This window comes from Clarias gariepinus, chromosome 5 (assembly GCF_024256425.1).
Source record: "Clarias gariepinus isolate MV-2021 ecotype Netherlands chromosome 5, CGAR_prim_01v2, whole genome shotgun sequence".
NCBI classification, from domain to species: Eukaryota; Metazoa; Chordata; class Actinopteri; order Siluriformes; family Clariidae; genus Clarias; species Clarias gariepinus.
The window spans coordinates 39,230,327-39,256,063 of record NC_071104.1 but is presented as its reverse complement, the minus strand read 5'-3'; the positions used below and the strand labels follow the sequence as shown (position 1 = coordinate 39,256,063).

General features: G+C 42.2%; 1 protein-coding gene across 1 annotated transcript; it reads right to left on the bottom strand.

Moving 5' to 3' along the window:
- Positions 1 to 19,057: 19,057 nt before the first annotated feature.
- Positions 19,058 to 23,766, bottom strand: LOC128523896 (CD209 antigen-like protein C). Its single transcript, XM_053496077.1, has 5 exons — positions 23,598 to 23,766; positions 23,094 to 23,432; positions 21,174 to 21,319; positions 19,806 to 19,912; positions 19,058 to 19,543 (listed from the first exon to the last, which is right to left on the bottom strand). The coding sequence occupies exons 1-5, from the start codon at positions 23,734 to 23,736 to the stop codon at positions 19,399 to 19,401; spliced, it is 876 nt and encodes a 291-aa protein (XP_053352052.1). The 5' UTR covers positions 23,737 to 23,766; the 3' UTR covers positions 19,058 to 19,398.
- Between the last annotated feature and the right edge of the window lie 1,971 nt (positions 23,767 to 25,737).

Genomic DNA, 25,737 nt, shown 5'->3' with positions numbered 1-25,737 from the left:
GCAACTACGCTAATCCTCTCCATCTGTTCTGTACTTTTCTACCCATCCCAAGGCATCTGGAGATTGTACCAGCTTCAGTAGACAAAGGCCAACCCTGTGAGGATCCTGAGGCATCGAGAGAAGCACCAGCTCCAGCTGAATTCTGCCTTATTATGATTGGAGCTACACATCCTGCTCCTGTGCTCCCAGTGATCCGGACCCCATCTGCCCTCTGCACCTACTGACTCCCTATGCTGAACTGGACTTCATGTTAATTTAAAGAATTTCTGTTATATTGTACTTTCAGCTGCATAACACACAAGCTGTTATATCATCTTTATCTGTTATCACCCAAATGAGGATGGGTTCCCTGTTGAGTCTGGTTCCTCTCAAGGTTTCTTCCTATTTGCCATCTCAGGGAGTTTTTCCTTGCCACTGTCGCCGTCACCCTTGGCTTGCTCATCAGAGAAATTTCATTCATTCATCTCATTATTATCTAGACATTTATTATATACATTTTTTTTTTATCTTTGTGAAGCTGCTTTGAGACAATGACCATTGTTAAAAGCGCTATATAAATAAAATTGAATTGAATTAAACAAATACTGTCCTACTCCTACGTTTCCTCATGCCTCTTTTCTCCAGTGCATCCCTCTACCTCTCTAGACTCATCTCAACCTGCTCCCTACACTTGCTGCTGATTACCATATCAACTGTAGGATTGATACATGATTGTATTCTTGTGTCACTTTTATGACACCCGCATGCATAACGTCTGTTTTTATAGCTTCAGTACAAAAATCCATATTTTTGTGTTAGAATTCTAATTAGTAACACCATTTTTGTTTAAATAAAGACAGTGAGGTCTTTACAGAACTTAATGGCCCCCACCGCCTATGTAGGCCATTTTGTTTGTTTTTGGTCTTTCAGCTGCTCCTTTCTGGTTCTAAATGTATGTATGGACTATAAGTATAAAAAGGTATGTATTTTAAAAGCATATGTGTTTTAAAAGCTTAAGTTCTTTTAAAAACAAATTAGTTCAGTTCTGTGTTTCAAAAGCATGTGCACTTTAATTTAAATCATATATATATATATATATACACATACAGGCCGGTCTTGGCTCATGACAGCGGGGGAGGACCCATTTAGGGAGCGTGCAGGTGCGCTGCCTCCGCATGCTTTGTTCTGCCACTCCGCCAACAGCCACCTATCACCAGCTGCGTGCCCGCATGCCAGCTGGGCACTGCCCTCTGGACCTGCACATTCTTTTATTCCCTTTCTTTCCGTCCCCTCTCCTTTAACCCTTTCCTTTCCCATTTATCCTAAATAAATTGTCCTTTTCTCTTTAAGACCTCGCCTTGTGTTCATGCTTCATGGTGCTGCCGATGCACATATGGTCGAACCCGTTACATATGATATAGGTAAACCATGGCATTGGCAACTAAGAATTATTAGTGATCAAACAATCATTAGAGAGCACCATCAATGGCTAAAGGGGACAGCACACTTATTCACCCTCTACATTCATCATAAAAAAGATGCAATCCCTGAGAGCCAAGTTGGGTATCCCACATCCCTTGATAAAGCTGAGCTAATGTTTATTCAGTGACAGAGGCATTCAATTATCTGATCAAAAGTATGGCCCAGCCATTTATGTAAAAAACTGGGAGCATACAGTAGATACAGTCCTGATGTTCAGCAAAGGTATGTGTATATCATGTTTTTAATGCCAAGAATTTTATGCCTTTCATCCTGATCGCCAGATTGTCAAACCACAGAGAGGAATGGCTGGTTATGTATATAAAATTGAATTGAATTCACTTTACCAGAAAAAAAAAATTGAAGAGAGAACAAGTTAATGATTCCAGGCTTGTCTAAAGGGTTATCAAACTGTTCAGCCATAACGATGCATTAAACCTATACTACTGCTGGAAAGTGGCTAATAATCTTCTGAGTGATGTTATATTGAGTGACATCATAGAGTGATTTTTCTTTTTTAAAGTTTTTTTCTTTATTTTCTCTTATAGAGGTCTTTACATACTCAAAGAACTCACAGGTTGTGATGCACCTGGGCGGCGATGGTGCAGGTGCTTGGGCCGGATCATCACTGCTTTGCAACTATATAAAAGTTTTGTTTTTTTATTGTTTTTTTTTTCACCAGAATATTGCCTACCATGACACAGAGATTACTGTAAATTTGTACGGTTTAATTCCGCGCATGTAAATAAAGGCAGTTTAAGACTGAAGATCAATCCAAACAAATAATCTGTGATACCTCTACATACATCTGTGATCTTTTAAAGTATTTTTTAACATTGTTTGGAATTTTATAGATCTTATTGTTATGTGGTGCAGTATGGAGCGCTGCACCACGAGATGTTACTGTATGATGTGTATAGAGCATGGCTTTAGAGTGCAGGGCCTCTTCTGAAGTCCTTTTATGACTCTGTGGTGGCATCAGCCATCTTTTATGGTGTGGTCTGCTGGGGCAGCAGTATCACTGCTGGGGACAGAAAGAGACTGAACAGGCTGATTCGGAGGGCCAGCTCTGTTCTAGGATGCCCTCTGGACCCAGTGGAGGTGGTAAGCAACAGGAGAATGGTGGCTAAGCTGTCATCCCTGTTGGATAACATCTCCCACCCCATGCAGGAGTATTTGACAGCACTAAGCAGCTCCTTCAGTGGCAGGCTGCTGCACCCACGATGTGGGAAGGAGAGATTCCGCAAGTCTTTTTTACCAACTGCTGTCAGACTGTACAACTTAAACTCTGACCACATACGCACAAGCAAATGTACAAACGAACAAACACACACATCAAATACACCATTGTAGTTATGTGCAATATCATGAAGGAACATTTTAAACTTTATAGTGATGTGCAATATCTCCAGTCATGTGCAATACTATGGTGAAACGTGCAATTTTTCTTTCTGTCTCGGGGAACCACCAAAACTGGGCAAAGTGCAATTTAAAACATTTAAAACATTTAGAATATTACTGTAAATGCCTGTCATTCACTCTCTGTATGTATACATATATTCATTGAGTACAAACATATTACTTAGTCAACTGTCTTTACTTATTCTCTAAATATATATTTATGTTAATACTTTTACTACACAGACGTCCATATTTTATAGCCAGATTGTATAGTATACATTTATACAGTTAGTATTTGTTATTTTATTTGATTTCCCCTATTTTTATCTTATTTTACTTTATTCTGTTGTTTCTTGATTTTTAACTGTCCAATTGCTGCCGTGGCAAAACAAATTTCCCACTTGTGGGACTAATAAAGGTTTATCTTATCTTATCTTATCTTATCTTATCTTATCTTTAGAGGGGGTCAATGAAATAGGTGTTTGGAAGAGTGCTTGTGATACGCACGGGAAGACCTTTCCATTTGGCGATGGTGTGGGATTATCAATTAGAAACTGAGGGATTTATTTCTAATTTTCCTTTATATTTGATATGAATATGGCACAATCATTAATAATGGATTTATGTCGGCGTGATCTTTATAAGTGACCTTGTTTATCTAGTAAGTGCTCTTGTTTACCTAGTTATCACATGATGTTTTTAATCTTGATTGTATTTTTCTTCCATTGTTTTTTCCTTTCTTGGCCTTGGGTCGATGTTTACATCATAACTTTGACTTTTGTACAAAGAAGGAGAGGAACTACCAGACCCCAGTCATCAACAGGAGCCCAGTGGAGAGAGTGGACAGCTTTTAATACCTCGGTGTTCACATCACGCAGGACCTGTCATGGTCCTGTCACATCAACACCGTGGTAAAAAAAGGCCCGGCAGCGTCTCTACCACCTTAGACGCTTGAGAGACTTAAGACTGCCCTCCAAAATGCTCAGGAATTTCTACTCTTGCACCATAGAGAGCATCCTGACGGGAAACATCACAGCCTGGTTTGGAAACAGCACCATGCAGGACAGACGAGCTCTACAGAGGGTGGTGCGATCAGCTGAACGAATCATCCGCACCGAGCTCCCTGACCTGCACTCGATCTACAGCAAACGGTGCTGGACCAAGGCCAGGAAGATTGACTGAGGAGGAGCTTCTTCCCGCAGGCCATAAGGTCACTCAACCACACCACAATACAGGACTAATATCATCTCTTTTAAATCCAACACTGACTGGGCATTCATGGACACTATGGACACATTCATGCACACTTTTTGCACTATATACTTATACTTTCATTATGGACCACTGCACAAATCACTTTAATAATAAGACACTTTAAGAAGTCACTTTATGCATATTTGCACACCACAGTCATTTTTACCTTTCTTATTTGGACAAATTTTTATTTTCTTCTTTTATATTTCTATATTATATCCATTTTGTTCTTATTTGTACAGTATATATTGATTTTGATTTTACTTAGCACTGTTTATTTTACTAGTTGATTTTATTTTTCTACAATATTTCTTTTACTTCAAAATATCTTTATTTTTACTTGTACAGTATATTTTACCAGTTAACTGTATTTTCTACCGTATTTCCTTTATTCATATTTATTTCTTATGTTTAAGCTTTTATTTTAAGGTCACTGGTAGTCGAAAAAGCATTTTACTGCATATCGTACTGTGTATGACTGTGTACGGGACAAATAAAATTTGAATTTGAATCATAGTATATAATACGTGTTTTGCCATTTATGTGTAGATCTTCTCCAGCTGAACCCTGGCTCTGGGTCTCCTGATTCCTTGATCATCTAATGCTTTGGTCAGATCAAGAAGATTTTATTTTTATTTACAACAAAACTAAAAGGAAAACAAAAGAAAACTGGAAACAGAAAATAAATAGAGCTCCGCTGTCTATGCGAGAAAGGACAGGGCTCTGGAAACTAAATGTGGCAATGTGGACAGTGGGGTCTTCCCCTTCGGTTCATAGGTAGGTGATTAATTATTAATGGTAGCCAATCAGAATGGTCCCCAATGGTATTTAAGGCTGGTTTTTGTCCCACCTGGCGTACGTCACAAACGATACCACTCTCATGGTGTGTGTATGGACCGAAGGTGTGGGTGAGTGTCATTTGTAGCTAGGTGGCTAATGAACAGATGGGCCTGTACCTTTTGATGTGAGGGTTTATTCTTCCATTAGTGCGTCTGTGGGATAAGTGTCATCTGGTCAAGCTTCTCCATTAGCGTGTCCATTGGATTATTGCCACTCGGCAGAGTCAGACTGTTCACTTGTTGCTAGGTAGGTACATGCTCCTTACGCGCTGTATGTTCGGCCGTTGGGTGGTGCTAATCGGTATTTGTTTACCATTTAGCCACAGAGTTTCTTTTGTGCTGACGTTACCCTGCATGGCTTACTGCGAACTGTGGGCGGCGTTACAACTCACGCGGCACAACGGGTCATCTGGGTAAGTGAGTTTCGCTTCCTCTGGCTCATAATAAGAAATGTGGGATGGTTATGTCTCTTTTCTTTTAGTAAGCTACGAACACTTAAGTGTTGATGCGCCTTGTGAGAGCGGAGGTATTAACTTTCCGCCTTGACTGAGGACGGCGCTGCTGTCTCTTCTCCGTTGGTTCTTCTTCGTCGTCTCTTCTTTGTTTTGTCTTCGGTGGTTCTTCTTCGGTGGTTTTTGTGAACTGACTTTTTGTTATTTCATTCGCCGTGACAGCAGTAATGGTTCAGGGCTGCCCTCTGGTGGTCTGAAGTCACGGTGGAAGATGCCATAATATAGCGTTGGGAGAACTCTGACCTTTGTGTGGTATTTTGGTGAGCTGTCCGAACTGTGTTAATTTATCTGTTTTGTTTTTCTTTATTTTCTTTATTGGTTAAATTGTAATAGTTGTTGTTGTTTCTTTGTTTGTTTGTTTTTGTTTGTTTATATATATATATATATATATATATATATATATTATTTTGTGTCTGTTTATTTTGGGTACGGTTGGGTTGGGAGGCTAGCTTCTAAATACTGGTGGGTAGTGTAACTGTTTGAAGTGCAGCGCAGCTGGTGTTCACGGTTTTTCCCTTTGCGTGAAGGTGTGGATATGTATGAAGTGCACCTGTAAGGTTGATACCTCCTTTAGTCGGCTTTGGCCGCCCCGAAGCCTGTGCCCGAATTTATTGTTTTTGTTTGTGTTTTCTTTTCATTTCTATTGTGTGTGTGTGTGTACACAGAGTGCCGTGTTCGTGTCTTATGGTATGTGACGATTCTCCGGATATTCGGTATTGCATGCTATGGAGTGATATTTGGCATTGCATGCTATGGAGTGCTGGTTTCTTTTAAACTGTTTTTAAATAGTAAATTATAATAAAGTTTGTACATTTGTACCCTTGTCTCTCATTTATTAGCCTAGCGAACCTGTTTCTTATGGGTGTTATTTCCCCGGTTAACTTCGGGGTGGCGTAATCGGGTCTACCAAATTTTACATTCATTTGCCCTACCACGGCGTTGCCACATTTTTGGCGTAATCGGCAGGACCGGCTGTTTTTCTTTGTGAGAGACCTGGGAACCGATGTACATACATCTTTTTGGTTGATCTGTGTACTTTATTTTGGTTGGTTGGTTTGTTTTTCTTTTTGTATTTTTGTTTTAGGGAGACGTTGAGTCGGAGAAGAGACAGCGGCGGCGTCCGGTGTGCCCCCCCATTGTGTTTTAGATATGGAGGAGGAATTGCGTGAGTTGAGGGAGATGGTAGCTCAGTTACGAGCAGATAATGAGCGGTTGCGGCAAGAGCAATCGTCCGCCCAGCCGGGTCCCAGTGGGCCATCTGTTGCCAATGAACCTCCTCTCCCCACGTTGCAGTCGGGTGCGGAGCGTGCTGTTTTGCCAGAAAGGTATGTTTTGGTACCTCGAGATCGCAGGTGTGCAAAATTTAGTGGCAGGTCCGGTGTAGCTATTGAGGAATGGATTGAGGAAGCCCAGGCTTGTATGCAGTCTCGTCATATGTCAGCCGTTGATAAGGCTTTCTTCCTCTTTGATCATTTGGAGGGAGAGGCCAGGGAGGAGATTCGCTACCGTTCCGCAGACGAACGTAATGATCCGGCAAAAATCATTTCTGTGCTAAGAGAGTTGTATGGTTGCTCACAGTCGTATGTTTCTCTGCAGGAGGCTTTCTTCTCCAGGAAACAGCGGGAGGGAGAGTCTTTGCTGGAGTTTTCCCTTGCTTTAATCGGTCTCCTGGAGCAGGTAAAGCAAAAGTCACCTTATGCCATGCCAAATTTTCAAGTGTTGTTGCGGGACCAGTTTATTGAGCACGTTATTGATGATGCCCTTCGGCGAGAGCTTAAACAGCTGGTACGAAGTCGGCCCACTCTGACCATGTTAGAGGTACGGGGTGAAGCACTCCGGTGGGAACGAGAGGGTATGCCTGGGAGTTCGAGGGGACGCAGTCACTCGCTTCCTTCTGCTTATGGTATCCAGTACGGGGTACGAGGGGAGCCTCGTGGGAACTCCGCACAGCGTTTGCAAGAGTCTGAGTTGGGTGAGGTTAAGGAAATGTTGCGGCTGCAGCAGGAACAAATAAGTAAGTTAACTCAAAGTATCGCCCGGTTGCAGACTCCTCAGTATAATAGTCAGTCCTCTCGTCGTAGCCAAATGGTGTGCCGAAGATGTCAGAAACCGGGTCACTTCGCTCGAGAGTGCGATGGGGAGCGTGTGCCTACTCGGTTTCCATCGATTTCTACGATGCGAACTAATAGTGCACAGTCTGACTCATCTGTGCCGTCGGGAAACTAGACCCCACCGCGTTGCAGAGTCAAAGCGCGGTTGGGGAGGGGAATGGCTCAGGTCCTGCTTTTTCTCATTTAATGTCATCTTGTCCTCATCTTCTGGTCCACATTGGTAAGGTCCAAGTGCCCTGTTTGGTTGACACTGGGTCTATGGTGTCCACCATTACCGAAAGCTGCTTTCAAAAGCATTTTCAGTCCTGGGGTGTAGATCGTTTAAAGTCATGCCATTGGCTCCAGCTCCGTGCGGCCAATGGGTTGTCGATTCCTTACATTGGCTACATGGAGTTGGATATTGAAATGTGTAATCGATTGCTTCCTAAGTGTGGGATTTTGGTGGTTCGGGATCCCCCTGGGGGTATCAGTACTGGAGTTCCTGGGGTGTTGGGAATGAATGTCCTTAGTCGATGCTACCAGGAACTTTTCGGTCAGTATGGTCCTGGCTTGTTTGAGTGTCCTTCCTTAGTGCAGGCTCCAAAGTTTGTTTTACAGGCACTACAACATTGTCACTTAGCGGAGGATCAGTCTTCAGTACTACGCCCGGGGAAGGCCAGATTGCGGGGTCGTAAGTCGTGTCGTGTTCCAGGTGGGATGTTAAAACTTGTACCAGCCACATGCTCTGAACAGTATGCCGAGGGGACTGTTTTGTTTGAGCCTCCGGTATCTGGGTTGCCCGCGGGTTTGCTGGCGTCACCTGCGCTTGTTAGAGTCGTCCGTGGTACAGTTTATTTGCCTATGGTGAATGTGGGGACCGTAGATGTAATGCTGTATGCTGGAACGATGCTAGGAACACTTAATAGTGTTCAGGTGGTAAGCCTGCCAGCAGGAATAACTGAGGATGAGTCGGTGGCGGTGTCGATGCATTCGCAGGTCGTGGAAACAGTTGCTCCAATACAAGACCAAATTGAAGCTGTTGACTTATCTGTTTTGTCGCAGGAGGAGCAAGGTGAGGTTAGATCCCTGTTGAGGCGATATCAGTCGGTGTTTTCAGCCCATGAGGGTGATCTGGGTTGCACCGATGTGATTTCGCATGAGATTCCGTTGTTGGATGTAGTGCCTGTTCGTCAGCGCTATAGGCGAATTCCGCCATCGGAATATGAGGTTGTTAAGTCGCATATTAATCAGCTCCTGGAGGCTAATGTTATTAGGGAGAGTTGCAGTCCCTATGCGTCGCCTGTAGTGCTTGTCCGGAAAAAGGATGGGAGCCTGCGTATGTGTGTCGACTACCGGCAATTAAATGCAAAGACGAGGAAGGATGCTTTTCCTCTTCCGCGCATTGAGGAGTCGCTCGATTTCTTGACGGGGGCCAGGTGGTTCTCCACTATGGACTTGGCTAGTGGCTATAACCAAGTCCCTGTCCTCGAAAAGGATAGAGCTAAGACCGCATTTTGTACTCCCTTTGGCCTCTTTGAGTTCAATCGTATGCCTTTCGGGCTGTGTAATGCTCCAAGCACGTTTCAACGCCTGATGGAGCGATTGTTTGGGGATCAACAGGGTAGTTCACTATTGTTGTATTTAGATGACATTGTGGTGTTCTCCTCTTCCGTTTCGCAGCATTTGGAGCGGCTGGAGGTCGTGTTGGGTCGCTTGGAGCATGAGGGCTTGAAGGCTAAATTGGCGAAGTGCGCGTTCTTTCGGAAAGAGGTAAAGTATCTAGGACATGTTATTTCTGCTCAGGGTGTTTCCACTGACCCAGGTAAGATCGAGGCAGTTTCACAGTGGCGGTGTCCCACCAGTGCGTCTGAGCTACGCTCGTTTTTGGGGTTCGCCAGCTACTATCGGCGTTTTGTGCAAGGCTTCGCAAAGTTGGCGGCTCCCTTGCATCGAGCGGTGGCGGACTGTGCTGCTGTCAAACCCCGAGTACGAGTTGGCCGGAGTTTTTCTGACGTTTGGTCAGAGCAGTGTCAGCAGAGCTTCGAGGAGTTAAAGGTCAGGCTCACCACAGCCCCCGTGCTGGCCTATGCTGATTTCTCTCTTCCATTCATTCTAGAGGTGGATGCAAGTCATGGTGGTTTGGGGGCAGTCCTTTCCCAGGAGCAGGGTGGGAAAGTGCGGCCTATTGCGTATGCTAGCCGGAGTCTTAGGCCTACTGAGCGCAATATGGTTAATTATAGCTCCATGAAGTTGGAATTTTTGGCGCTCAAGTGGGCCATGACTGAAAAGTTTCGTGAGTATTTGTTGGGGCATAAATGTATTGTTTATACCGACAACAATCCTCTTAGCCATTTGACTACAGCTAAACTTGCTGCTACCGAACAACGTTGGGCGGCCCAGCTTGCAGCATTTGATTTTTCCATCAAGTACCGATCCGGTAGGAGTAATAAAAATGCAGATGCCCTTTCGAGGCAGGACCCTTCCAGTCAGGGTGAAGTACGTGCACTGCTGCCGGGAGTTGAGGTACCGGTTAGTGTTCAGCAGGTGTTTGCGGCAGGGTTGCGTCCATCGGCAACTCAGGCGGTGGTCTCTGTGCTTCCCGGTTTTGGGGGTGACCTGGGTTTGTGTCAGCAGGACGACCCGGTTATTGGACAGGTGTTAAAGTTCTGGCGACAAGGGGCTCTCCCGTCTTCAGTTGAGCGTAGACAGATGTCTAAAGCTGCCCTGGTGTTGCTTCGCCAATGGGGTCGATTGGTGGACAAGGAGGGTGTGTTGTATCGCCGTGTCTGTCGACCAGATGGAGGTGAGGAAAGTTTGCAGTTGGTCCTGCCGGTTGCTTTGCAGGGGGAGGTTTTGGCTAGGGTTCATGAAGGGCATGGGCACCAGGGTATCGACCGCACCACTGAACTGGTTCGTCAACGCTGTTATTGGCCAGGCCTCACAGCTGATGTGGCTCAGTGGTGCCGTAAGTGTGAGCGATGCCAGGCGGCCAAGGATACACAGCTGGCGCCTCAGAGTTTTATGGGCCATTTGTTGGCAGAAAGACCAAATGAGATCTTGGCCATTGACTTTACGTTGCTGGAGCCCTCGCGCTCGGGAGTCGAGAACGTATTGGTAATGACTGATGTGTTTACTAAATTCACGCAGGCGATCCCTACTCGGAACCAGCGGGCCGAAACTGTGGCTCAAGTGTTGGTGTCCGAGTGGTTTTGCAAGTTTGGTGTCCCTGCTCGCATCCACTCGGACCAGGGCCGCAGTTTTGAGTCGTCCCTCATACAGCAGCTGTGTCGTTTGTACCAGGTGGAAAAGTCTCGCACCACCCCGTGGCACCCTGCGGGTAATGGGCAGTGTGAGCGGTTTAATCGGACGCTGCATAATTTGTTGCGCACTCTGCCCAGTTCGCGAAAGGAGGATTGGGTTTCTGCACTCCCCCAGTTACTTTATTGTTATAATACAACTCCCCATCAAGTGACTGGGGAGTCTCCGTATTTTCTGATGTTTGGGCAAGAACCACGACTGCCGGTCGATTTTCTGTTGGGTCGTGGCCAGGAGGAGGGTCCTGGTAGTGTTAATAACTGGGTGCTAGAGCATCAGACGAGGTTGCGGGTGGCTTTTGAAGGGGTCCGGGAGCAGTTACAATTAGCTGCTGAACGCCGTAAGGAAAGGCATGACTCTCGCGTCCGGGATGTACCCTTGGATGTAGGTCAGCTAGTTTATCTCCGTAACTATGGTTTCAAGGGTCGTCATAAGATTCAGGACTGCTGGAGTTCAGTGGTGTACCAGGTGGTAAAGGCCCCTGGGACAGGAGGTTCCGTTTACGCCATTGCACCAGTAAATGATGTGAATCGGGTAAAGCATGTTCATCGCTCGTTGTTAAAGGCAAGAATAGGGGGAGAAGCTTTAGCGTCTTCTCCAGAAGGTACGTCACTAGTTATCGACGAGCCGTTGCCAGAGGAGCTTTCCTTCCTTGAGGACGTTGACCTGGTTCGAGTGGTACCGGAGACTCAGCCCGCTGCTATCGAGCTACAGAGTCAGGGCCGGGATTTGGCCGGCCCTAGTTCATCGGTAGTGGAAGGAGGTGCTGACGTTGAGGACCCGGTGAGTTCCGAACTATTAGGGCAGGGCGCCGTAAGTCAATTACCTGTGATCAATCCTGGTTCTACAGGTCCCTCTTGTGGTGGGACCGTGAGACGCACGGGGCGATCTACGGCCGGACATCATTCTAATCCCTACCATCTTCCTCGGGCCGTAGCGGGGGTGGTAAGTGTTGAGGCAGTTGGCGCCTCGGTTAACCCTGCGTCTGCATTGTTCAGGCCTTGGGTTTAGGTCCATTGGGCAATCGTCGGGCCGACGATTCAAGAGCTATGGATAGATTGTGGCAATGTGGACAGTGGGGTCTTCCCCTTCGGTTCATAGGTAGGTGATTAATTATTAATGGTAGCCAATCAGAATGGTCCCCAATGGTATTTAAGGCTGGTTTTTGTCCCACCTGGCGTACGTCACAAACGATACCACTCTCATGGTGTGTGTATGGACCGAAGGTGTGGGTGAGTGTCATTTGTAGCTAGGTGGCTAATGAACAGATGGGCCTGTACCTTTTGATGTGAGGGTTTATTCTTCCATTAGTGCGTCTGTGGGATAAGTGTCATCTGGTCAAGCTTCTCCATTAGCGTGTCCATTGGATTATTGCCACTCGGCAGAGTCAGACTGTTCACTTGTTGCTAGGTAGGTACATGCTCCTTACGCGCTGTATGTTCGGCCGTTGGGTGGTGCTAATCGGTATTTGTTTACCATTTAGCCACAGAGTTTCTTTTGTGCTGACGTTACCCTGCATGGCTTACTGCGAACTGTGGGCGGCGTTACAACTCACGCGGCACAACGGGTCATCTGGGTAAGTGAGTTTCGCTTCCTCTGGCTCATAATAAGAAATGTGGGATGGTTATGTCTCTTTTCTTTTAGTAAGCTACGAACACTTAAGTGTTGATGCGCCTTGTGAGAGCGGAGGTATTAACTTTCCGCCTTGACTGAGGACGGCGCTGCTGTCTCTTCTCCGTTGGTTCTTCTTCGTCGTCTCTTCTTTGTTTTGTCTTCGGTGGTTCTTCTTCGGTGGTTTTTGTGAACTGACTTTTTGTTATTTCATTCGCCGTGACAGCAGTAATGGTTCAGGGCTGCCCTCTGGTGGTCTGAAGTCACGGTGGAAGATGCCATAATATAGCGTTGGGAGAACTCTGACCTTTGTGTGGTATTTTGGTGAGCTGTCCGAACTGTGTTAATTTATCTGTTTTGTTTTTCTTTATTTTCTTTATTGGTTAAATTGTAATAGTTGTTGTTGTTTCTTTGTTTGTTTGTTTTTGTTTGTTTATATATATATATATATATATATATATATATATATTATTTTGTGTCTGTTTATTTTGGGTACGGTTGGGTTGGGAGGCTAGCTTCTAAATACTGGTGGGTAGTGTAACTGTTTGAAGTGCAGCGCAGCTGGTGTTCACGGTTTTTCCCTTTGCGTGAAGGTGTGGATATGTATGAAGTGCACCTGTAAGGTTGATACCTCCTTTAGTCGGCTTTGGCCGCCCCGAAGCCTGTGCCCGAATTTATTGTTTTTGTTTGTGTTTTCTTTTCATTTCTATTGTGTGTGTGTGTGTACACAGAGTGCCGTGTTCGTGTCTTATGGTATGTGACGATTCTCCGGATATTCGGTATTGCATGCTATGGAGTGATATTTGGCATTGCATGCTATGGAGTGCTGGTTTCTTTTAAACTGTTTTTAAATAGTAAATTATAATAAAGTTTGTACATTTGTACCCTTGTCTCTCATTTATTAGCCTAGCGAACCTGTTTCTTATGGGTGTTATTTCCCCGGTTAACTTCGGGGTGGCGTAATCGGGTCTACCAAATTTTACATTCATTTGCCCTACCACGGCGTTGCCACATAAAAATACAACTTAAGGTCTTATCGGGGCATTTACCTTTTTGAGGACTTGTTTTAGAGAGAGGGAGAGTTTGTGTTTTTACTATTAACTTAAACTGAGCGCGAATTCTCTTTGCCAGAAAAAAAAGATCCAGAAGAAATGGGGAGAATGATGACATAACTAACATTCTGATTGATAATTTATTCCAATCAGGCTGGATCAGTTCTGACTGTCCTGACATGTCTTTACATGGTGCATTAAGCAATTGTTCCCATTACTGGTGGAGTTGGTGGAATATGTACAACTACAAACAACTACAACTCCGACTCAGGTACGTTATCATGTCCAATATTCAGCTCGTTCAGTGTGTAGAGTGCAGGATGTTTAGACATTCTTCCTCCGTCGTTAGCGGTAATTTTATTTGTGATAGGTGTGTGTTAGTGAGCACTCTGACGGAGAAGATATCAGCGTTAGAGGAGCGCATCCAGACTTTAGAGAGGGTTAGAGAGTGTGAGAGCAGCGTTATTCCTGTAGCGGACAGTCTGGGTGCCACAGGCGGAGATAACCAGCCCCCGACTCCGGCATTAGAGCCCTCACAGCAGGGCGAGTGGGTGACGACTCGGCGGCATATTCGTTCAGTCAAAGCTAACGCTAAGGCTAGCCCACCGGAGCACACCTCTTCTGCGCTTCACGTGTCCAACAGGTTTGCTCTCCTCAGTGATGCACCCACTGAGAAACCTGAAAGAGCTCTGGTTATAGGAGACTCTATCTTACTGAGACACGTGAAATTAGCTAGACCTTTAGGGGCGCCAGCGGCAGTGGTTAGGTGTATCCCGGGAGCCAGAGCACCGGACATAGCAGGTAATCTTAGGGCTCTAGGACAGCACAGGTTCTCCAAGATAGTGGTACATGCTGGAGCTAACGATATACGCCTTCGTCAGTCAGAGGTTAGTAAGAATAACTTTATAGAGGTGTTTAAATTAGCGAAGGCGATGTCCGATGGAGTAATATGCTCTGGTCCCATCCCAATGAGACGTGGTGACATAACTTACAGCAGGTTATGGTCGCTGAACCGCTGGATGTCCAGGTGGTGCTCCGAAAACAACATGGGCTTCATAGATAATTGGAAGACCTTTGAGGGCAAAGCTGGCCTGTTAGGGCGGGACGGTGTCCATCCCACTCGGGAAGGTGCTGCTCTCATTTCTTGTAGTATAGCTCATAGTCTTAGAAAAGGCCTAGTTAATCGGTGACAATCCAGAGCCCAGGCCAGGGAGCAGACAGACAGGCTAACCCAACCGTCTGCTAGCTGCATAGAGTCGTCACTCAGGGTTCACTCTATTGAGACTGTGTCTGTTCCCCGAGCTAAAATCAAATTTAGAAAGACTCAGAAAGTCTGTTTTAGTAATTTAATTAACATAAAGACCACAAACTTGGATCAGACTGAATGCGCAGCCGGCACCTCTGATCTGAAGCTAGGACTGTTAAATATTAGATCTCTCGCATCTAAAGCAGTTATAGTTAATGAAATTATCACAGATCAGGAGTTTGATATACTCTGTTTAACAGAAACCTGGATTAAACAGGACGAGTATGTAGCTCTAAATGAAGCTAGTCCTCCTGGATACAGCTACATACACCAGCCTCGGTTAACTGGTAGAGGAGGAGGCGTCGCAGTTATTCACAATGATAATTTGACTATTGTACAAAAACACAGACACAAATTTAATTCATTTGAAATTCTTTATAGTAACATAAGTGTATTTAACTATATTAAGTCAGCTCAGTCGATCCCGCTAATTGTCATTTACAGACCTCCAGGGCCGTACTCGGAATTTCTTAGTGAATTTGCAGATTTCCTCTCAAACCTAGTCGTTTCTGTAGACAAAGTGTTAATTGCTGGAGATTTTAATATTCATTTTGAAAACCCAGAAGACCCTCTGAGAACTGCATTTATGTCTATACTGGACTCAGTAGGAGTAAATCAGTGTGTAGTAGGACCCACTCATAAAGCAGGTCACACTTTAGATTTAATAATATTATTTGGATTAAGTATAAAAAATTTATTCACAATACCACTATCTGAAGTTATCTCAGATCACTATCTTGTCTCAATTCAAGTGTGTCACAATAATAATGTACACACAGCGCCGCGCTACCGTATAAAACGTACATTCACATCAACTACCAAACAGAGTTTTATCAGTAATCTCCCAGAGTTCCCAACTACGATTAGATCACCGTCTGACCCCACAGAACTCGATCAGGCGACTGAATATTTAGAGTCGACATTTCGCTATACCTTAGATAATGTAGCTCCAGTCAAAAGAAAAATTATTAGAGATAAAAAACTTGCTCCCTGGTATAACGATTACACGCGCACTCTAAAACAGACCGCTCGGAAATTAGAACGTAAATGGCGTCAAACTAAATTACTAGTCTTTCAAATAGCATGGAAGGAGAGCATCCTGAACTATAGAAAAGCTCTTAGTGTAGCTAGATCAACATATCTCTCCACTCTTATAGAAAATAACAAAAATAATCCTAGATTCTTATTTAATGCTGTAGCCAAATTAACTAGAAATAAGACCACTGCAGAAATCTCCACAACAACATCATGCAATAGTGAGGACTTCATGAACTTTTTTAATAATAAAATTGTAAATATTAGGCATAAAATTGAGGTTTTGAAACCGAACAATGTAATTGATGCAGATGTTAATCTAGCCATGTCAGACCAGAACCTAGAATACTTTACTCCCCTTGAAGAGAATGAACTAATTTCACTCATCTCTTCTTCAAATTCATCAACCTGTATATTAGATCCTGTACCAACACATTTTCTTAAACAGATAGTACCAGCAATAATAGAACCCCTGTTGAGAATAATTAATTCTTCACTCAGCATTGGATATGTTCCAAAATCTTCTAAATTAGCAGTTATCAAACCAATAATTAAGAAACCTGACCTCGACCCCTGTCAGCTGTCCAGTTACAGACCAATATCAAACCTCCCCTTTATCTCTAAGATCCTGGAAAAGATAGTAGCGGAGCAGCTATGCTCATATATACATAGGAATGGCATACATGAACTGTATCAGTCAGGATTTAGGCCTCATCACAGTACAGAGACAGCGCTCGTTAAAGTAGTAAATGACATTCTATTGGCCTCTGATCAGGGTTGTGTAACTATGCTTGTATTACTTGACCTCAGTGCAGCTTTTGACACTGTTGATCACGCTATTCTTCTTCACAGATTAGAAAATGTAGTGGGAATTAAGGGTACAGCCCTCTCCTGGCTCAGATCCTATCTGACCCATCGTTATCAGTATGTAGACTTAAATGGTGATTATTCTGCATGTTCTCTAGTGGAGTTTGGCGTTCCGCAGGGTTCAGTTTTAGGTCCACTGCTTTTTTCCCTTTACATGCTTCCTCTGGGCAACATAATCCGTAAGCATGGTATTAGTTTTCATTGTTATGCTGACAACCACAGTTATATGTCTCAGCAAAACCTCATGAGAAAAAACAGCTTACTAAAATTGAGCAATGTGTGCAGGACATTGGATGCTAATTAACTTCCTTCTGCTAAATCCGGATAAGACAGAAGTTCTAGTCATAGGACCGCATACAGCTAGGAGTAAAATTTTAGATCACACCGTAACTTTAGATGGCCTTTCTGTTCCATCAAATGCAACAGTGAAAGACCTTGGTGTGATTATTGATTCCAGCCTTTCATTTGAAGCACATGTAGATAATATTACCAGGATAGCATTCTTTCACCTCAGAAATATTGCCAGAATAAGAAATTTATTGTCGCTAAACGACGCAGAAAAACTAGTTCATGCTTTTATCACCTCTAGGTTGGACTATTGTAATGCCTTACTGTCTGGTTGTTCAGCTAGATGCATAAATAAGCTTCAGCTAGTCCAGAATGCAGCAGCGAGAGTCCTCACCAGAACCAGAAGATATGAGCACATCACCCCTATCTTATCTTCACTCCATTGGCTCCCTGTGAAATTTCGCATTGATTTTAAAATACTACTCTTGACATATAAAGCATTAAATGGTCTCGCGCCGCAGTACCTGAGCGAAATGCTAGTGTCTTACGATCCGCCACGCCTACTTCGATCAAAGGATGCAGGCTGCTTGTCAGTACCGCGTATTGTGAAAAATACAGCTGGGGGCAGAGCTTTTTCTTATAAAGCCCCAAAGTTATGGAATAGTCTTCCAAATAGTGTTCGGGACTCAGACACAGTCTCAGTGTTTAAGTCCAGGCTAAAAACCTATTTATTTAGCCAAGCATTTTTATAAATAGATTTGCCATAGGTAAAGGAGCAGATCTGGGGGACTCATGGACGTAGAGTATTATGGTGAACTGGTATGTTTGGATGCTGTCTTCCTCACTCTCATTGATCACTCAGGTTTGCTGACGGTGAGGTGATTGTTTGCTTTACATGTCAGGAAGCCCTCATGTTTGTGTTTCCTTCTGGCTCTCCCTTTTAGTTATGCTGTCATAGTTAGTCCTGCCGGAGTCTCTGCTTGCACTCTACAGTTAATATACATTCACATTATACATTGTGTGACTGTGACCATACCTAACTGCCATCTCTCCTCTTCTTCTCTTCCCCCCCCTCTTTCTCTTTCCTCTCTCCTCCTGTCCCCCCCTTTCACTCTTTCTCTCTCTCTCTGTCGAGCTACACATGTCGTTCCTGAGCTGCCAGTGATCCAGACTCCCTCTGCCCTCCGGACCTGTCTGACCCATCCTGGTGCCCCGCTTCTGGCTGAAGATCTCGTCACATGGATGCCCCGTGTGTCTCTCTGGGATGCGTCTGGTGTCTGGGAATGATTCTCTCTACCTAGAAAATGGTTCTGGCCTTGACTGGTGTTGGCAACTGTTTCTCTGGGGACTTGACAGTTCGATAGTTCATGACTGGAACTTCTTACAAGTCTACCTGGGTCTTCAATAACTACCTGGACTCCATATTAACATCAATTAACATCAGCTATTATAGCTGAACTGCCTCCCACCCTACACACTGTATAAATGCAGATCATTTACTGCTTTCTGTTTCACCCAGATGAGGATGGGTTCCCTGTTGAGTCTGGCTCCTCTCAAGGTTTCTTCCTATTACCATCTCAGGGAGTTTTTCCTTGCCACTGTCGCCCTCGGCTTGCTCACCAGGGACAAACTGACCATTTTGATTCATACAAATTCACATTTCATACAAACTTAAATAATTCTTTTGACTATGTAAAGCTGCTTTGCGGCAATGAAAATTGCTAAAAGCGCTATACAAATAAAATTGAATTGAATTGAATTGAAATGTATGTACGTAATCAGAAACATTGCAGGAAGTACAGAGTGGACAGGGCTTTAGGGACAGTCTGCACTCTGTGGCTGTTTAGCCATTTGTTGTTTTTTCTTTAAATATAATAATTTTATAGTATCCCAATTTCACCTCCAATTTGAGCCATAGTTCTCCTGGAGAATTAAAACTTAATAGAGATTTTTTTTTTTTGATAATGTTAGTGATGATCATAAGGATAGTGATAATGATGAACATATGTATATTATTACATTTCAGGGTGTAAATTATTTTATTTATATAACAAAAATTAACAAATATCATTCGGAAAATTACATTAATTGTTATGTGGTAAAAAAAAAGATCAAAGCAAGGCAAGTTAATTTGTATGGTACATTTCATACACAATAGTAATTCAAAGTGCTTTACACAAAAGAGAAGAAAATAATCATGTAATGAAAAATAAAATAATCCAGTTTTACTAATACAGTTAACACATTCCATAAAAATATTAACGTGAAAGATACTCAAGTCATAATGTGTATCAGCAAAAGATGCAGATTAGACTGAAAACTGCAATTCTGATTCCAAATATATGTATATACACTTCATTTATATACGATTCAGCTATTGATTTTCTTTTCACAGATCCAAATATACTGGGAACTGCACGAAACATCAACCCAGTTCGGTACAGGTTCAGACCGATAGCCAGATACAGCACAGTCCTCATCACCTTTGTTGTTGGGTTCCCCACTACTCCAGAACCTGGATGAAGAGAATGAGTGAACAAGTTTGTTGTGCTTGTGGGTGGGAATTTAAGGTGGGTTTAAAATAGTAAAAAATATATATATATATATATATATATATATATTATTATTGTTATAATTATATATTAATGACTCTTTAAATACCTTTTTATGATGCTTAGTATTGAACAGACCTGCACAATCTTATTAAAATGTGGATTTCATGGAATCGTAATTCTATTTATAATCCATTACATGCATGGCCAGTTAAAATCTCTTACCCACTAATCACTGGTGTACCATCCACCCATTTCCAGTTTCCCTCTCTGTCTATGTCATTTGCACCAGTCCAAGCACCTTCACCTCTTCTCCACACCTCAACAAAGTCCTGGTAAGGAATAACAACTGATTAGACATTATAAGCAACACCAGTGTACTGTGTGCACTAGTCCACCAATACACAGACTCTGAACAGACCCAGCTACAGTGCTGTTGAGTTATTAAATATGATCAGGACGTGTGTGGCACACATGATACATGTAATACCATATTTAGAACGTCTATAGTTGTGTCTTATAATGAAGTTTTCTGTAAGAAGACATTTATTTCATATTTATGAAATGCATCTCTACAAAACCATACAATACAATTGATTGATTTCTTCACTGATTAATTGATTGATTAATTCTTTTACTTAAGCATCTAATGTCAGCTCCTTGTAGCAGTCAAAAATAATGTCATAATTGTAAGCATTTTTTAAGCTTTTGGTGCTATTGGTGTATTTCTGTTCACCTCCTGGGTAATGGGTTTTTGAGCGAGGAAAAAAGTTTAATGATTCCAACCTCTTTCAAAGGGTTATCATCAAACTGTTCAGCCATGGCGATGCCTTAAACGTATGATGGAAAATGTCTAAATACCTTCATTGTGACATCATAGAGTGATTTTTCTTTTTGTGTTTTTTTTTTTAAGATTTCCTTTCCTTTTTTTCCCTTTATGGAGGTCTTACCATACTCAAAAACCTTACAGGTTGTGATGCACCTGGGCAGTGATGGTGCAGATGCTTGGGCCGGATTATCACTGCGTTGCAACTACAGTATATAAAATTTTTGTTTTTATTGTTTTTTTTTCACTAAAATATTGCCCACCATAACTTTTACCGTACATTTGTAGGGTTTAATTCTGCGCATGTAAGTAAGGGCAGTTTAAGACTAAAGGTCAATCCAAACAAATAATCTGTGATACCTCTACCTACATCTGTCATCTTTCATAGTATTTTTAACATTGTTTGAAATTTTATAAATTTTATTGTTATGTGGTGCGGTATGGAGCACTGCACCACAAAATGTTATGATGTGTATAAGGGCCCTAAAGCAGGGCTTTAGAGGGCTTCAATGAAAGTCTGGAGTTTGGAAGAGTGCTTGTGATACGCACCTTTCCGTTTGGAGATGGTGTATTACCCGTGGCCCCCGAATTGATTAGTTACACTTATAATGTAAAAAAACCATACAATGTTCCAATTTAGTATCATTTATCAATTTAGCTCATTTAAAGTTTATCAAAAATTTAAATGTGCATTTTTTTTAAGTTTTTGAAAGTCTGTTTAAAATAAACAAAATCTAGTTTTTCTTTCTTTTTTTCTCTTTTTTTACCTGTTCCTCCCTGCTCTTTATGATCACCAGGTCTGCTCCTCTTCTCCTGCAATCCTCTCTGCCCTCCCTCCAGCTCTTTTTCTCAGTGGAGATGTAGTAAATACTGGAGCTGAAGTATCTCCATCCTGGTGTGTTAATGTCTTTCTCTGTACAGATAGTAAAACAAAACTTAAGGTTCTTCATAACAGTACTGCATTATAAATATTGCATTACAAAGCAGTTAATTAAATTAATTTATTGTTGTAGTTCATTCCTTCTAGCTGCAATTGCTCGTCTTTAAACACCTGTTGCAAATGCAATTGATAGAATAGGGATTAATAAGTTTTGCTATGAATGCAAATTATTGCATTCATAGCATTCATATTTAATTGTGCTAGAAAATTATTACTACTCTGTGAAACTGTCTTTAATTCTGACATCAGCCCGCTGCAGCGATCATTGTGAAAAATTTCAGTTTTGAACAGAGGCACAATTGAAATGGTTGAGGCCATGTTGAGCACAAAAGTGTTCTCCAATTCTCCACACAGTTCTTAATACAGTTGAACTACAGTATGTTAATAAATGTGGTGATGCACATTTTCCCGTCCATAAAAATAGATATTGGTATTGTCTGTGAAATAAGGGTTCTGCCATTTTGAATATTTAATTCTGGCATACCCCAAGAACTAAACTTCTGGGGCTCACTCCTTCCTTGCCCATGTAATTATGAATAAATTAATTTATTAGAACAATTTTTAAGATCTTTTAAACTCCAGTTTGCCTTAGTTTTCCTGTAATGCCGGAGGAATTGACTTAGGAGCATATTTTTCAAGGTATAGGACACAGTGATACTGGTCCCTTTAAGCCAGTGTGTTATTCCAGGCCACCGGCAGACGTTATGGGCACATCATCCAAAAAGGATAATGTGCCCATAACCCTAACTCATATGGAAGGTATCCGGTTGTTTAAACACTTACTCACTTATCTTACTGTATATAGCGCTTTATCCTGTATTCAGGGTCGTGGGGACCTGGAGCCTATCCCAGGAGGCTTAGGGCACAAGGCAGTGTACACCCTGGACAGCTTGTCGATCCATCGCAGGGCACACACACATACTGTACACACACTCACACACCCATTCACACACTACGAGCAATTTGGGAATGCCAATTAGCCTAACCTGCATATCTTTGGAATGTGGGAGGAAACCAGAGTCCCCAAAGGAAACCAATCAAGCACGGGGAGAACATGCACACAGAGACAGGAATCGAACCCGGACCCTGTTTGTTTTGCCTTGACCTTCAGCTCAGCATATAGCAGACTCTTTTTCTCATTTACCTCATCTGTGCCATTTTCCCATGGTACTGTCAGCTCTATGAAATACACAGTGTGTAGAAATTTGGACCATAGTACCAGGTCTGGTCTTAAGGTTGAGGTGACTATTTCTAATGGTATGAAAAGCTGATGGGCCAAATCTGCCAGCATTTCCCAGTCTCAGGAACCTTCCAAAAATCTAGCCCTGGTCAGTAAAGTTTTTTTTTTTTTTTTTTGTCCTTGTTAACCTTCATGAACAAATTATATAGTTGCAGCAGCAGGGAAAAGAAATGGTTGTGACCAGGCATGAATAATGTGTGTCACATGCATCTAACATTGTTACAGCAAACATACTGTATACTATAAGATGGTCACAAGTCAGCTGTAGTCACAACTTTGTGTTTAAACACCTCCACTAAAAGTTTAAGGTGTGAACATTTGCTGAATGTTTACTGAATAATGAACATATTTCATATTGCATAAACTCTGTGATAAGGTTTTAAGGGTCATATGGAAGGTATCCGCATGTTTCAACAGTGTTAAAAAAAAACGTTTATACAGTACATAACATACCTGTTTTAACCCAGTGCCCATGTGATGTGTGCATTTGCATTAACTATCACTTACTCAGTTGAGAATATCTTTTCTGGAGTTCATCTCTGCTTCTCTGAAACTGGTCCCTCTCATTAGCCAGTTTTTTGTTACTAGTCTCTAAGTCAGCTTTATCTGATGTGCGGTACTTGTAACTGGCTTGTAGCTGGTTCTTCTCTTCAGTCAGGTTGTTGTAACTGGTCTTTAACTGGTCTCTCTCAATAGTCAGGTTGTTGTAACTGGTCTGTAACTGGTCTCTCTCAGTAGTCAGGTTAATAAAATTTACCCACAGCATTGCAATGGCAACCAGCAAAAGAACAACCAGCATCAGCAGACACACCACAGCCAGTCTGTAACATCTGGTGGGTTTTGAAACTAAAAAGCAATAATGTATGTAATAATTAGTTTTATTCAAAAGTAATATACATATGATGTAGTAATGAATCAGTCATCTACTAAATTAAATAAGAGCATCAAATTGTGTGTGTGTGTGTGTGTGTGTGTGTGTGTGTGTGTGTGTGTGTGTGTGTGTGTGTGTACCTGAAGCCAAAGATGTTTCATTGGTTTTGGTCACTTGAGCTTCTGGGACTTCATTCATGTAAATACCTTCACTAGAATTCTTGTTGTCCTTTAGAGCATCTGCAAAATCGTTTGAGACTTCATAAAAAGATTCATTCATCCTTTAGTTTATTTTTTTTTCTGTAAACACAGAATAACTACAAAAAAGGCTTTAATGTCCTTGAAATCTCTACAGTCCAGATCTCTACGGTCTCCACTGCAGTCCTCAATTCTGAGAAGTTGTTTGTGGTTCTATAAACTTCTTTTATTTGTTCCGATCAGGAAGTTGGGGTGATTTCACAATCACTTCCTGGTAAAATGGTATTCCACAAAGGGTATTTTTACAGAACCATTATTAGGCCTACATAATGATTTATCTATCTTTACTAGGTGTTTTATTTTGGTCTCATAGTGGATTTATGGTCTATCCTAGGAACAGTTGGCATGAGGTGGGAAGTTAGTCTTTTTACTCATATGAACGCTTTGACAAAACCAGTCCATATACTGGTCCTTTTTTATGTAGAAAACTGGAGAAATTCATATATTTCAACATTTTGTACAGGAGTGCCTTGAATAATTATTTTAAATATGTCTTATTCTCTAAGACAAGTCAATAAATATATTCTGCAATTTGGAATGTTTTGAGTTGTTTTAAACTATGATGATATTAACTGACACTACCATGACCTGACAGTGACTTGACACTTCCTTCTTAACTGGACTCAAGGAGCAGTTTCAGTTTTTGTCAGGGTAAGCATATAATATTTTGAGTCTGTTAATGTGAGATAAAATTCATCAGTATATCATATATACAGTAGCAAGAAAGGCACTTCAGCCTTACACCTTCAGGATCAAAGATTTGATTCCCATCTGGGGTCTGTGTGCAAAGTTTGCATGTTCTCCCCGTGCTTGGTGGAGTTCCTCCGGATACTCCGGTTGCCGCCCACTGTCCAAAAACAAACACAAGATCAAGTGGTGTTGGATCAAGTGGTGTTCTCAAACTCTCTGTAGTGTGTAAATGTGTGTGGGTGTTTGCGAGTGTGCCCAGCGATGGATTGGCCCAGGGTGCACCACGCCCTGTGCCCAAGGTTTTCTTGAATAGGCTACAGGCTCCCTGTAACTCTGTATGAGATAAGCAGTATAGAAAATAAATAAATAAAGATTCTAGGTATAATTTCACACTATAATGTGTATATAAATGTAATTCCATGGATTATGGCTCAAATGAGGATCAGGACAAACAAGCTTCTTGTTATGAAATAGCCTCAATTACAAGGAGCAGAAGAGTAAAAATCTGTAGCAGGCAGAGAGCTGTTTAAAATAAGCAGTAGTTAAAGGCTTGATGTATTAACAGACAGAACCCTTGATCTGTTGCTCTCTCAGTGGCTTTAATTGGTTATGGTGAAATTAAAAGCAAATGGTTGGTTTAAGCCCAGAGTGTGTGTGTGTGTGTGTGTGTGTGTGTCTGTGCCCTGCGATGGATTGGCACCCTGTCCAGGGTGTACCCCATCTTGGCTCTAAGTCTCCTGGGATAGGCTTCAGGCCCACCGCGACCCTGAAAACAGGATAAAGCAGTATAAAAGATGAGTGAGTGAGTGAGTGGTTGATTTAACAGAATTTGGCGGCATCTAGTGACAATAAGAAGAGTTGCAGTGACTGATTACTTTGTTAGAAAAAAATATAATACAGTAAAGCCTTGGATTGCAAGTACCCTGGTCTGCGAGCATTTTTTAAGACGAGAGAAATTTTTGTATTAAATTTTACTTAATAAATAAGCAAGGTCTTGATAACCAATGGTTCTTCTCTCTCACATGGTACAGGATAATGCGTAATCGTCTCCCATGCTCAGTAATGATGAGAAGTTTGGATCATTTTAGCGACTTGGTTCTTTGAATTTCTTTCATCACAATAAACCAAACCTTTTTTAGTCATTTATTTCATTTTGTTCTTTTGTTTAGAAATAAAATGAAATATTACATTTTAAATAAACAGACCCCCAGCATGTCTACATACTAAAATCTTAAAGTTCCAGTAATGAAAATATTTGAAAAGAATCGCTTAATTCCGTTTCCTGTGTACTGCACTGCATAGCATCTATGGGACACACGTGACAAAAGAACAA

Coding starts and splice junctions, on each gene's coding strand:
- LOC128523896 (XM_053496077.1), bottom strand. CDS start 23,736: ATGAATGAATCTTTTTATGAAGTCTCAAACGATTTTGCAGATGCTCTA. Junction 21,320..23,093: donor GAAAAGATATTCTCAACTGA/GTAAGTGATAGT, acceptor CTATCTGTACAG/AGAAAGACATTAACACACCA. Junction 19,544..19,805: donor GGTACACCAGTGATTAGTGG/GTAAGAGATTTT, acceptor CTCTTCATCCAG/GTTCTGGAGTAGTGGGGAAC.